Source organism: Suricata suricatta, chromosome 10 (genome assembly GCF_006229205.1).
Source record: "Suricata suricatta isolate VVHF042 chromosome 10, meerkat_22Aug2017_6uvM2_HiC, whole genome shotgun sequence".
Taxonomy (NCBI): Eukaryota; Metazoa; Chordata; class Mammalia; order Carnivora; family Herpestidae; genus Suricata; species Suricata suricatta.
The window spans coordinates 101,672,468-101,686,290 of NC_043709.1; the positions used below are offsets into that span (position 1 = coordinate 101,672,468).

The window sequence follows — 13,823 nt, forward strand, 5'->3', positions numbered from 1 at the left end:
TTGGGAAAGTCACGTAATCTGTCTAGGTCTCATTCTCCTGCAGTGTCTTTACTGACTTGTAAGGGTTTGTCCAACTCCAGCATTCTGTGGACCCATGGGACTCCCCCCAGAGGGGCAGTAATGACAGGAAATGGAGACAGCCTCCTTCCAGGTGCAGTGGCTCTCACCTCCCCCATTTTTGTAGCAGAGATAGGGAAACCTCCAGACGTTTCCTAGGCCGATGATCTCCCCGGCCACTGACAGCACAAACTCCATCTTGTTGTTCCAGTGCCCCCGTTCCAGGGTGCCATCTTCCTTTGCCTTTTCCACGCCTGGGTACACTAGTTTGGTCTCCCCATTACTGGCTGTGCTCGAGACCCTGTTATCCATCCCACCTGAAAAACAAGCAGAGTGATCTGTTACTGCTGGGGACCTTGGGAGGAAAGCCTTCCCCTTCCTTCACCAGCAAATTCCCGCAGGAAAAAGTGAACTGGGAGAAAGCAAATTCCTACCCCCTTGAGATCCATGTCCTCCTTAGCGTCTCTTATTGGGAAAGCCTGGGTAACAGCTGCTGAGAATGTATATTCCCTTACTGTTCAGGAAGAAAGCATTGATACTGAAGTATAGATATTCCTTCCACTAGGCAGATCCTCTTGGGTTGGTTCTTGTGGCCATGGAAGAGTTCACATGGCCCCTGGGTTGTCTAAATTCTCCACGCCACCCTACAACCAGCTTAGTTTGTGTTAGCATGTGCTCCAGTTTCTGTTTTCTGTATGGGGACAGAGGAAGGGACCCTCAAAGCCACCAATCTCCCGTGCAGGAATTTCCTCCAGGGAAATAACTGTGACTGTGGATAAAGATTTGGCATTGAGGATATTCTTTGTTTACAGCAGCAAAAACCTAGAAAGCACACAAATGTCCCCAAATGGCAAACAGGTTAATAAATTATGGCCCATAGATACCACGGACCACTATATAATCATCAGAAATTATGTTGCAGAAGAAAGTGTAATGAAATGAAGGTATTTATAATATGTGAAGTGAAAAGTTATAAAATACCACATATGATATGATCATGCTTGGGAAAACATTTTATAAAGCATATGCATTAAAACATTAGGATATTCACCAAAATGTTTCTCTCTCAGAGACTGGATCATAGGAATATTTTCCTTATTTCTATTTTCTATGTTTTCATCAAAGAACATGATTTATTTTGTAACATTTTTAAAATAAAAGCAAGTTTACAAATAATCCTTCCAGGGGCACCTGGGTGGCTTGGTCGGTTGAGTGTCCAACTCTTAATGTCAGCTCAGGTCATGATTTCATGGTTTGTGAGTTTGAGCCCTGAGTCAGACTCTGCACTGACAGCAAGGAGCCTGCTTGGGATTCTCTCTCTCTCTCTCTCTCTCTCTCTCTCTCTGCCCCACCTTTGAGCTCACTCTCACTCTGTCTCCCAAAAAAAGAAAAAATCCTTCCAAAGGCAAGGGAGAGGCCCAATGGGCCTGAATCCTGAGTTAAGATGGGCTCACCTTCCCAGCTTTCCTTCTACCTCCCTCTGAAGTCAACATGAGAGAAAGATGAGCTATGGGCTCTTTTTCTTTGTTGGTGATGACACATGTGCGAATCTGTTTCAGCAGAGAAGACAACATGAAATGAATCAAGAGCCACAGTTCCAAATGCTCCCTTGCCCTATTCTAGACTCTTGCTGAGATCGAAGATAAGATGGGTATGGCTCACATGGAGAGAGCAACCGCCACAAAGCACTTACATATACTTATTCCATTTAATCCACACAACTACTCAGAAGCATAAGCAGGATTAGTTCTGCTTTGTAAATAAGGAAGGTGCCGCTCAGAGAGGTTAAAGGACACATCTGTTGTCATATAGAGAGTAAATTGCACCAGTGGGACTTGAACCCACTCTGTCCCTGTTCTTTCAGTTAAATCCCTTGATTACATTGGCTGTCCAGGTTTATCAGCATGTCTATTTTTTTATTATTATTTTAGAGAGACAGAGAAAGCATGAGCAGGGAAAAGGGGCAGAGAGAGAGAGAGTGAGAGTGAGAACCCCAAGCAGGCTCCACGATCAGCACAGAGCCCTACATGGGGCTCCATCTCATGACCCTGGGATCAAGACCTGAGCTGAAATCAAGAGTCGAATGCTCAACCGAGCCACCCTGGCGCTCCCCAGCATGTCTAAATAAGTATCTTCTAATGACTCTCTCCTTATTTTTCTCAGTGGTCCTTTTTCTAGAGAAGTAGGAAGATGGACGTTTTTGTACCCTTCAAGAAAAACTCATGTTAACAGAACTTTCTCATTGGGAGCCCCATCTGGCCAGACTCTTCTATAGCTCAGTTTCCCAAGCAGGACTACCTTAAGGATTCAAAAAGTTAGGGAGAGGGGCGCCTGGGTGGCTCAGTCGGTTAGGCCTCCGACTTCGTCTAGGGTCATGATCTCACATTCGTGGGGACCTAATCTCACATTCGTGGGTTTGAGCCCCACATCAGTCTCTGTGCTGACAGCTCAGAGCCTGGAGCCTGCTTCTGATTCTGTGTCTCCCTCTCTGTCTGCCCCTCCCCGCTTATGCTCTGCCTGTCTCTGTCTCAAAAATAAATAAAACATTAAAAAAATTTTTTTAAGTTAGGGAGAAAGTCAAGCAACAGGAGGTATCTTTGTTTATTTGATAAATTAGGGAACAGTCTCCAAAGATTGTGAGCTAAGAAGGAGAAATCCAAGTGGCTGGTCCCAAGATGCTTCCTCAGTCCTTTGGAGAAGGTTGTCTAACTAACGTCACGTGCTGGTTCTCAGCCTCCCTTTACCATCTGATGGCCGTCTTCCTACGGCAGCATGCCGTCTCTCTCCACTCCTTCATCCTCCCAGACCCCTGAAGAAACAGTAGCCTGATCCTGGGTCCCTTGCCTCATTAGGGTACTGTTTCTCAGAGGTCGCAGAGTGCAGTAAAAAGGCCCTGAGCTGTAGAGTCAGACATCCCGGGTGGGAACCTCAGCTCTGTGCTGTACCACTCGCTGCCTGACTTCAGGGAAGTTAATTAATGACTCTGAGCCTTAGTGCACTCATCTGTAAAAGTGGGAATGATTAGATGAGGTTATGTATATAAAGTAAAGGACTTAGCAGAATAACAGGTACTCAAATGTGTATTTTCTTTCAATCTTGTCAACAAGTTGTTCATTGTCTCATTTCACAGAGAAGAAAGCCTTCCTTTCTGCTCAATCTAGGTTTCTCTTTCTCGAAATCACATTGTCCCTTAAGTCAACAGCCACTGCAGTTTCAGAAAGCCAAGAATATAGCATCTAGGCTTTGCACATGCACACATAAATGTCAGAAACATGTTTTCTAGGAGGATAAAAAAATCCTTTGATTGTAACTCCTATGATCCCACCAACCTATAGTCTGAGACCCCGAAACAGAAAAATGAGACACACACACACACACACACACACACACACACACACACACAGAGAGAGAGAGAGAGAGAGAGAGAGAGAGAGAGAGAGAACATGTTACGAACCTTAGTGCAGTTGCTGCCAGAGGTCCGGTCAGGGGGGAGAAGAATTATCTAAGGGAGAAGGGGAAGGTGCTGGCTATTTAAAGTGTGCTTCCAACTCCTCTGAGGCACTTGCACTTGTAATTCTAAACTTGGCCCGGCCCACATTCCGCCTCCTGCCTCCCCACCCCACTTTCCCTTCCCTGAGCACCAGACTCACTCACACACAGGAGTGATTTCACAGCCTGGGGGGTGCGAGCACACCCTGGCAGGTCAGGCCAGTCGCTTGTGAGGCTGGGCAGGAAGCCGGCTACCCAGGAGCTCATGTGCTCTTGCCTTTGGCAACCTCGGGGTCACCCAAGAGGGATTCCACCTTCCACCTTTTCTCCAGGCCCAGGGCCCCTATGCTCCTATACACACATCAGGAATAGGTGTCCCTTGGTTTGGGTGCTGTGCAGATTAAACGTACATTTCTCAGGCCACCTGTGTGGCTCAGTCAGTTAAGCATCTGACTTTGGCTCAGGTCATGATCTCACAGTTCGTGAGTTTGAGCCCCATATTGAGCTCTGTGCTGACAGTGCAGAGCCTGGAGCCTGCTTGGGATTCTGTCTCCCTCTCTCTCTGCCCCTTCCCTGCTGGTATTCTGCCTCTCTCTCTCTCTCTCTCTCTCTCTCTCTCTCTCTCTCTCAAAAAAAAAAAAAAAAAAAACTAAACGTTGAAAATAATGTTTTTAATGTGCATTTCTCTTATGCCTCTGTAGGTTTTGATTTGGTGTGGACCATGAATAAGAATAAAGATACAGCAGTGCCTGGGTGGCTCAGTCGGTTAAGCCTCTGACTTCGGCTCAGGTCAGATCTCACCTTCGTGGGTTTGAGCCCCGCGTCAGGCTCTGTGCTGACAGCTAGCTCAGAGCCTGGAGCCTGCTTCCGGTTCTGTGTCTCCTTCTCACTCTGCCCCTCCCCCTCTCATGCTCTGTCTCTGTCTGTATCCAAATTAAATAAAACATTAAAAAAAAAAAAGATACATATATACACCTGAAACTAATGTAATACCATGAATCAACTACACCTCAATTAAAAAAACAACACATCGATGGAATGAAAAAAAAACTATCAATCACTCCTTTTGCAAGTTGTACCATATTATCTAGTTTTTATTTTGTACTTTTTGTTTTACTGGCAAAATTACATGCATAAAGCTCAATAAAAGAAAACTTTGTGGGGTGCCTGGGTGGCTCAGTCAATTGAGCCTCCAGCTTTGGCTCAGGTCATGATCTCATAGTTTGTGGGTTCAAGCCCTGCATCGGGCTCTTTGCTGAGAGCTCAGAGCCTGGAGCCTGCTTCGGATTCTGTGTCTACCTCTCTCTCTGCCCCTTCTTTGCTTGCACTCCGTCTCTCTCTCCCTCAAAAATAAACATTAAAAATTAAAAAAAAAAAAGAAAACTTTTGTTAGAGAAAAAAAGAATAAAGTTACATAGATTACAGACATCTGAGAAGCCAGGAAAACTTCCTCAACACCTATACACACACACATTTATATACATATAGAAAAGTCTGGGGGTGTCTGGGTGGCTCAGAAGGCTAAACATCTGACTCTTGATTTCAGGTGAGGTCTTGATCTCACCATTTGTGAGTTAGAGCCCCAAATCAGGCTCTGCGCTGGTGGTGCAGTGGTGCCTACTTGGGATTCTTTTTCTCCTTCTCTCTGCTCCTTCCCCACTTGTTCTCTCTCTCTCTCTCTCTCTCTCTCTCTCTCGCTCGCTCTCTCTCTCTCTCTCTCTCTCTCTCTCTCTCAATCTCTCCCTCTCAAAATAAACTTAGAAAAAGAGACAAGTCAGAAAGTTCTATCTGGAGGGGATTTTCCACTTCTGCTTAAATTTTTAAGCTTCAGTGTTGTCTGAATGTTTAAACAATGTGCTAGAATCGATTTTTTAAAATAATTTTTTAAACCAATAAGAGAAGAAAGTGCTAAGCTTTCCAAACAAAGCACAGCCCCTAAATTCATCCGAAGTGGAAAAGCCTGCTGTGAACCAGAGGTGGGTGCTGTCGTGGGTGCTCGGTGTCAGGGCAGAAGCAGCTCAGGGCCGGGTTGTGGCGAGAGCAGGCTACCTCTTCGGCCAGCATACCTGCCCTGAGGCACCGACCGGCTGGTGCAGTGTGGGGCCCGGACACGGTCTAGGTGCTGACACCAGATGGTCCAGGGCTGAGTCCTGCCTCCATCGCCTCCCAGTTTGTGGTCTTGTTGCTCAAACCTTGTTTTCAAGAAATTCATGAAAAAGGGTGCATACTGCTTACCTTGCAGGGTTGAGTGAGGTTTCAGGAGAACATATGCAAAGGGCCTAATACGGAGCAAACCTTTGAATGGTAGCTGGTATTTAGTCCTAGGAAATCATTCACAGTGAACAGAGATGGTTTCTTGAAGGCAATGAGATTGCAAGACCCCTAGGCAAAGCTGGGCTTGGGCCAGATGGTAAGAAATGTGGTGGGGGTGGATGCCTGAGTGGTATAAAAAAAAAAATGGGTCTGAAAGGACACAGAGGAGTGGAAAAGAAGGTAAATCCAAGATTCTGACATAGTTTGTTTCTCTTATGTCTTCTCTGCCTCCAGGGACGTCAGCAAGGGGCAAGGAAGCCCATTATGATACTACCCAAAGAGATTCACAGAGATTACATTCCTGTGTTTCAGCTGCCCCTTCTCCTCTCCCTTTCGGCCCATCCCTCCATCTTATCTAACTGTAAAACAAGAGACCAAACGTTCCCCAAGGCAGGTTGCAAAAGAGGCTGTCTTCAAAGCCAACACTATTAACTTCTGTTTTTATTTACCATCAAGTGGTACTTATGACCTAGTAACTGAGGTGTTAAGTTGGAAACTCTGGTATTTGTACTCAAAAATGATTAGATAGGGGCGCCCAGGTGGCTCAGTCAGTTGAGCGTCTGACTCTTGATTTCGGCTCAGGTCATGGTCCCGGGGATCCAATCCCACATGGGGCTCCATGCTGAGCATGAAGCCTGCTAACGATTCTCTTTTTCTGCCCTTCTCCTTCACTCACACTCTAAATTAAAAAAAAAAAAAAACACAGATAACTGGAGTTTACTGAGGCCCAGATAGATAGATAGATAGATAGATGATAGATAGATAGATAGATATAGATATAGATGTATAGTATAGCATTCTAACTTAGGATACCACACAGCCTTTAGTGATGTTGCACAGCCCTTCCTATGTTCTCTATGTGCAAATATTGAGGTTCCCACTGTCTAGGAAAGACTGTCAGGGATCAAGGCATCATCAGGATCAGGCTGGGCTGGTTTTGAGTTGCTGTTCTATGTTAAGGAATATTTGGTTTTGCTGGTTGATTCCATTGTTTTTACATAAGCACTTACATATTGCCATTTTTTAAAAAGATTTTATTTTTAAGTAATCTGTACACTCAATGTGGGGCTCGAACTTACAATCCTGAGATCAAAAGTCACACGCTCCTGCATGACTAAGCCAGCAAGGCGCCCCTACATATTACTATTTTGATTGCTATTTTGCTATTTTATTCCTCTCCAAATCTTTGTTACTCCCCAATTTCTTTCTCTCTATAAAGTAGGAATTGATATGGTAGGTCTTTTTTTTTTTTAAGAGAGAGAAAGAGAGAGCACATTCGAGGGCAGAAGGAGAGAGAGAGAGAGAGAGAGAGAGAGAGAGAGAGAGAGAGAGAATCTTAAGCAGGTTCCAGTCTCAGTATGGAGCCTCATGCAGGGCTCAATCCCATAACCCTGGGATCATGACCTCAGCTGAAATCAAGAATCAGACACTCAACTGCTGAGTCACCAGGTGCCCCAATGCTGTAGGTCATTTGCCCTATTTAGATTGACCAAAGTTTTAAAAATTTTGAGAGCCACTGGTAAATGAGTGTTCATCACAATTCCTCATAACTTTCTGTCTGGGGTTAAGCACAAATCAGGCAGGACTAGCCTTGCATCTCCTTCAAGTTGCCATCATCCTTTGGTCTCCTGGGTCAGGGAATCTGGAAAAAGGTAACACTAGAACCAGTGAGAACTCAAGAGTTCTCAGTCAAGAGGCTGCATAAGTTTTAAGACTCACTTGAGCCTGTTAGTGAGGATAGTTGAAGGATGCGCTCCCCAAACAGGATGCATGAAATAAAGTGAACCAGGGAGAAAGTGAGCCTGGGAGGTCTTGGCTTCTATCCAATTGACCCTGGGAATATTTCAATACCAATATGCCATGATATCCCCCCCCAGCAATTTTTATCTCTACTAGGAGTGGCACAAAAGCAAATAAATTTTAGAAGAAGCATTATTCATTTTAGGAAGAATATTTCTGAGCAACTCAAGTGTCTACACTGGAAAGGGCTGGTGAGGGAAATGGTGGGTTTCTCTGGAGATCTTTAAATTAATAGGCATAGTTCTGTTTAACCCCAGGGGTGAGGAACCTGTTGACATCTTTGATCTCTTCAAGTATCACACTGAAAGGGAAGAAAGGAAGAAGTGGAATAAACTAAACAACAAATTATGTTTTGTTAAAACTGGAACAATTCAATCAACAAAATGAATAAGGATGATAAATAGACTCACAAGTCCATGCTAGTATAAGTATATAATCAATGAAGTAAATAAATGGGGGAGAAAGCATAGTTCTTTTATACAGTAGAATTCCAATTAATAAAAGTAGAAGGAAAGCAAGAAAGAAAAACTCACTATTAGACAAATAAGACTGTAATAATTGTTGGAGAAAAGACCCACCAATGTATGCTAAAATTACTGGGTAAGAATTTGAAAAGGAACAGAGTTTACATAGTCTCAAAGTATCTCTCCCAAGACATTTATTAACTACAAAGAGATAGTAATTTCATGGTGGAAATATCAGACAGAAACCACCATAACCAAGTGACCAAGATCAACATCTCCCTTAATAAGACCTATCAATCTCCACATCATGAACCACAGGAGATAATGTACTAAGAAAAACACAACAACATTTCTGTGGTCTCCTTGCCAAAGATTCAGTTCAGTCATGAGAAAACATAAGACAAACTCAGAGTGGGAGACACTAGATGAAATAACTGACCAGCACTCTTCAAAAGCATCGAAGTCATGAAAGACAAGGAACCTGCGGAGCTGTCTTAGGCCATGGGAGACTGAAGGGAAATAATAACTGAATGTAACCTGGGATCCCACACAGGCTCCCAGGCAGGTGCTAGAACAGAAAAGGGGCATTTGTGTAAACACTGGTGGAATGTGAAGATGGCCTCTTGTTTTGACAGTGCTCTGCCTATGTTATGTCCCCAAATCTGGCAATAGTGCTATGGTTTGGTAAGATGTTAACAGTAGGGAAAGCAAGGTGAAGGGAAACTGGACTATTTTTGCAACATTTCTTTAAGTCTAAAACTAATTTAAATAAATTTTGCTCCCTGACTATTGCTTTTCAAGCACTTGACCCTGTTGTGAAAAGCACCAACACAGTTGATACTGAAAACGTTGATGAATCTTCTCTTATGCTGTGCTTGATTCCACATAAGATAGCCTAAATCCTATAAGCCCAAGGTCTTAAAGAAATGAAACTAATGACAACGAATATTAATGTCAGACATCACCAGTGCTGGTTTTACCAGGCCCTCCAGTGCGCCAGGCCCCGTGCTAAGGGCTATTCACACACCATCTCATTTTACCCGCAGAGTAAACCTATGAAACCGATTTAGAGGCTGCTTTTGGGCAACCGGCCTAATGATGGAAGCCTGAGTAAGGAGGAAGGCCCACAGTGACCCCAACCCCCCCGGCTGAGTACAGACAGGACCATCAGGTGACCCACCTCAAAGTATCCATAATCCCTGGGCTGACTAACAGGTTACATAAACCCAGACACAGGTAACAAAAAAGGAAAATTCCGTATGTTCCCACACCTCCTCCTCCTGCCCCTTTAAATCTAGCCCACATCCCTGCCTCATAATAATCTCTGCTCTGCTGTCCTGCCTGCTCCCTTCCAGTGCATTCAAGAAACTTCCATCTCCCTTGTTCTGCCTTGGGTGAATTCTTTCACCTCCCGTGTGCCGGCTTCCACCCATAAGGTTCCCCACATTTGGGGGAGACACACCACGACAGAAATTGCTCTGATGACTTCTTAAAAATGAGAAAACCTAAGCTCAGGGACAAGTAAATGACTCAAGGTCACGTTCCTAGAAAATGGTGGGGCCAGAATTTGAACTCAGGCTAGATTTCAAAGTCCACTACTTATAAATACGATGCTACACTTTAACTCCAGGAGGGGTGAAAAAAAAAGACAAGAAAAAGGTTACTAAGCACAGCTCTAGTGCCCTGTTTATTTGGGCTGTTGCTGGCCCATGGGATTAAACATAGCTTTCTTAGGAAAGAGGTGAATAATGAAATGACAAGAAAAATTGTTGGTTTCACTGAAAATGTCATCAGACCTGAAGAATATTCTGATTAGAGGCTGTCTCCTATCCCGGTGTGTTGACAGTCCTGCCCCACCACTCTGTCTTCCCTACCAGGGAAGAAAAATCATAACTCCAGATAATTAATTGTAGTCCTCTTCTACTTGGATGCAGTTTCTTCTGATCTCCGTTCCCCTGATTTCTTGTCTGATCTCAGAAGAGAGGAGAGTTTGCAAATTCATGTAACTAGTCTCAGCAAGAAACTCGCGGCCGACTAACAGTGAGGGCCAAGGCGCTCTGAGCAGACGGAGAAATTCTCAGCGTAGAGTCCGCACACTGACGCTGCAGCCCAGAACCATGGTGAGAGATGAGGGCAGAGGAACAATGTGTAAAAACAACAGTTTCAACCTTTGGACAATCTTTTAGTCTAAATATTTTTAAAACACCACCACAGGAGTTTATTTATGATAGGCAAGAACATATATTGATCATTTAGCCAGAGGATATGGAAATCAAAGTACTGCCTATAATCTCATTTCTCACTGCTGACGAGTCTTTCCTTAGTCCGGGGAGGGAGAGGAGAGTGTGACTGTATGGGTCTCCTCCGTCCTTATTCCCCCAAACTAGAAAACAATAGGGCCCACCCAAATTGTATTGTATCAATGTCAACTGGCCAAAGACACCAGGCAAAAACCTGTAGGTAAACAAGTTGAGTTGGGAGAATCCACACCATCAGAGTGGGAGATCTCAGTAAGAGGGTGTTAGAAAGGGCTGATTATAAAATGAATTTGTGTTAGGTGATTTTGAGGAGGGTTCAGGAAGCAGAGATTTGCTCTGGATTGGTTACTATTAGGAAGCAGAGATAATTTTATGACTGGATTTCTTACTGAATTTTGTGGAGAAGGCAGGAAGAATTATTTGTAGGGATGCTGTGGTCATTCGTGTTAGCTGGCATAGGGAGATGTTTGGTCATTTTTTTTTTAATTTGGATAATGGTTTTTTGTCTCTTTTCAGACATGATCACAGAGTGGTCTTATTTTTGGCTATATCCATCATGATCGCAAAGTGGCCTTGTCTGCTGATGACACGGGAAATGTTTTATGTGCAACAGAAGAGAACACAGGGCCCGACTGTGGGTGTCAAGGCCCAGCCACCGCAAGGTTCTGGCAATGCTAAGGCAGGGTTTAGCCATTACGGGGCTTCTTTTCTCACTGGTAGCCACAGGCAGAGCCTCACAGAGATGAACTGACACAGTGGAAGTTGGTAACTCTGGAGGGAGGGGGAAATCCACATTCCTCTCAATGGCCTTGGCCACGGCTTCTCCCTTGCCATTTCCCAGAATTCTCTGGCCCTTGAAGGAAGCCCTACCCCAATGTTCTTCACTTGTTGCATCTTACTTCTCCTTTTATTAAAAAAAAAAAGGAAAAAAAATTTCCTAGAATAGACATTATTTGGCCATTCTCCTTGTAACTCTTCTATCAGATATATATGTAAAATTTTCTGAATATGAAATCACAAAGCATGAGCATGAAATTTGGAGAAAACCTGAGTGTGGGCCTGGGAGCATAGGAAAGCAAGGATTATGAAAGCATGACCTCCTTGAGATGTTGCTAACCTTTCTTTTACACTAAGATCTCAGCAGCTCCGGAGGCTGCCCTGTGTGTTAGAATGTTTAAAACTAAGGCTGAGGACCGTGCATGTGATTATCTGGCCCATGCACCCTGGCAAATGTGCCCCGTTCTCCCTTCCAACATGTTCCTCCTCTCCAGTCAAACGCTTTTGCTCAAGGTGCACCTGGGTGGCTCAGTCAGTTGAATGTCCAATTTTTTACTTCAGCTCAGGTCATGATCTCAATGGTTCATGGGTTTGAGCCCCACTTCAGGCTCTGCGCTGACAGTGCAGAGCCTGCTTGGGATTCTCTCTATCTCTCCATCCCTCCCCACTCACCCTATCTTAAAAATAAATAAACCTTTTTTTAAAAAAGAAAGTGATTCCCAATACTGACTGTATTTCAGAATCACCTGTAGAGCTATGCTATATAAATTTACAGATAGCTGTACCTAACTACATTATATATATGTAGTTATATGTAGGAACAATATAGTTAGCTAGATTTATATATCTATATGCAACTACATCTATGTATAGTTAATCTAGAGAACTATATATAAATCTAACTACCTATATGTATAACATACATAAACTTATAGTCTGGGTTCTGCCTAAGAGATTTTGATTCAGAATTCTGGGATGGAGACTAGATAGGGTTTTTCAGGTTTTTTGGTTGTTGCTGTTGTTGTTGTTTAAGACAGAGAGAGAGAGAGAGAGAGAGAGAGAGAGAAAGAGAGAGCACAAGCAGGCAAGAGGGGCAGAGGGAGGGAGAAAGAAAGAGAATCTTGAGCAGGTTCCACACTCAGCTCAGAGTCCAACATGGGGCTTGATCCCACAACCCTGGAATCATGACCTGAGTCAAAATAAGAGTCAGATGCTCATCTGACTGAGCCATCCAGGTGCTCTGATATTTCTCTGTTTTTAAAGCTCCACAATTTGGGGCCCCTGGGTGGGTCAGTCGGTTGAGCATCTAACTTCGGCTCAGGCCATGATCTCACAGTTCATGAGGTCGAGCCCCATGTCAGGCTCTGTGCTGGCAGCTCAGAGCCTGGAACCTGCTTTGGAATCTGTGACCTCCTCTCTCTCCCCTTCTCCCACTCACACTGCCTCTCTTTGTCTCTCATAAAATAAATAAATGTTAAAAAAAAAAAAAAGAAAAGAAAAGAAAGAAAGCCACCCTCATCCTTTTCTTCTCCAAGATAAATAATCACAAATCCCTTTTATCTCTTCTAAGAATTCTCCTTTCTTACTCCACCCACTGTTTTCAGTGCTGTCCCCTGGATGCTCTCCAGGTTCTTAACTTCTCTGTCAAGCTGGAGTGCTCAGAACTTCCTGGCTCTGCAGTGTCGATTCTGTGGTGCATATTGCTGTTGACTAGTTCAATGTTGCATTTGCTTCAACAGTGGCTCCGCATTGCTGACTCAATTTTTGGTTTCCAGGAAATCTAGCAATTAGCAAATCCCACATACACACACGCAGACTAAGAAACAGAAGCCTAATGAAGTTGGTTCTGGAATCATGTGGGAAGTCCTCCAAGGTGACCAATGGAGGTCGCACACAGAGAAGGCAAAAAGAAAGGGCATAATGCAAAATGAGGCAAGAGCAAATTCCAGTGCGGTGGAAAAAAACGGATAATATGCGAGGCAGAACTCCCAAGATCCTACTCCTGGAAATGACTCTAGTCAGCCCCCTAACCTTGGGCAGTGAACTTCACCTTTTTAAGTCCCCAGTTGTTCATGTGTAAAATCAGAGAGTAAGCCTAGGTCATAACTAGGCTTCACTTCAGCCCTGAATCCCACAGCTGACCTCAGGCCATAACAGAAAGAAAGCAGCTCTGATGGCTCCTCTTCTACTTGGTCTGCCCACAGCTCTTCCTCGACAGCCCTGACAGCCCCAGTCATTCCAAGGGTTATTATTTTCCCAATCCTGACATCCATGATTACAGTCCAGACCTAGCATCACTAGAATGGAAGCTTCTCTAAGACGATACTGTGCCATCTTCTAAATAAAGAAAACAATCTCCAAGTACTCAGTCCATTCAGCCGATCCTTGAAACATTGAGAAGAGTTAAAGACACGTTCCTCCATGTTTAAGAATTAGAGTTCTAAACAAGAATGACCAGAATAGTGTTCACTTCTTCATCAACAACTGCACCTACCAAAATGTAGCACTCATAGAGTCATCAATATTAGCTGTTACGGCACTGTGCCCGGCAGTTTAACATACATTCTCTTATGAGTTTGCACTGACAAATCAGAAAGATTGGCATTATCCCTATTTTATAGGTAAGCCTCAGACAGCTTCAGAGAGAAGTAAATGCCCAAGATTC

At 44.0% G+C, this 13,823-nt stretch overlaps 1 protein-coding gene across 3 annotated transcripts in view; it reads right to left on the reverse strand.

Annotated features, from left to right (window-relative positions):
* The window catches only part of SLC6A13 (solute carrier family 6 member 13), a 35,481-nt gene extending 31,883 nt beyond the window's left edge, over positions 1-3,598 (reverse strand). For all 3 annotated transcript variants that reach the window (XM_029954034.1, XM_029954033.1, XM_029954032.1), the window contains exons 1-2: positions 3,512-3,598; positions 168-374 (exon numbers count right to left, since the gene is read on the reverse strand). In XM_029954034.1, the coding sequence (XP_029809894.1) occupies positions 168-369 (202 nt within the window). In that variant the 5' untranslated portion in view covers positions 370-374; positions 3,512-3,598. The remainder of the gene's footprint in view (positions 1-167; positions 375-3,511) is intronic.
* Between the last annotated feature and the right edge of the window lie 10,225 nt (positions 3,599-13,823).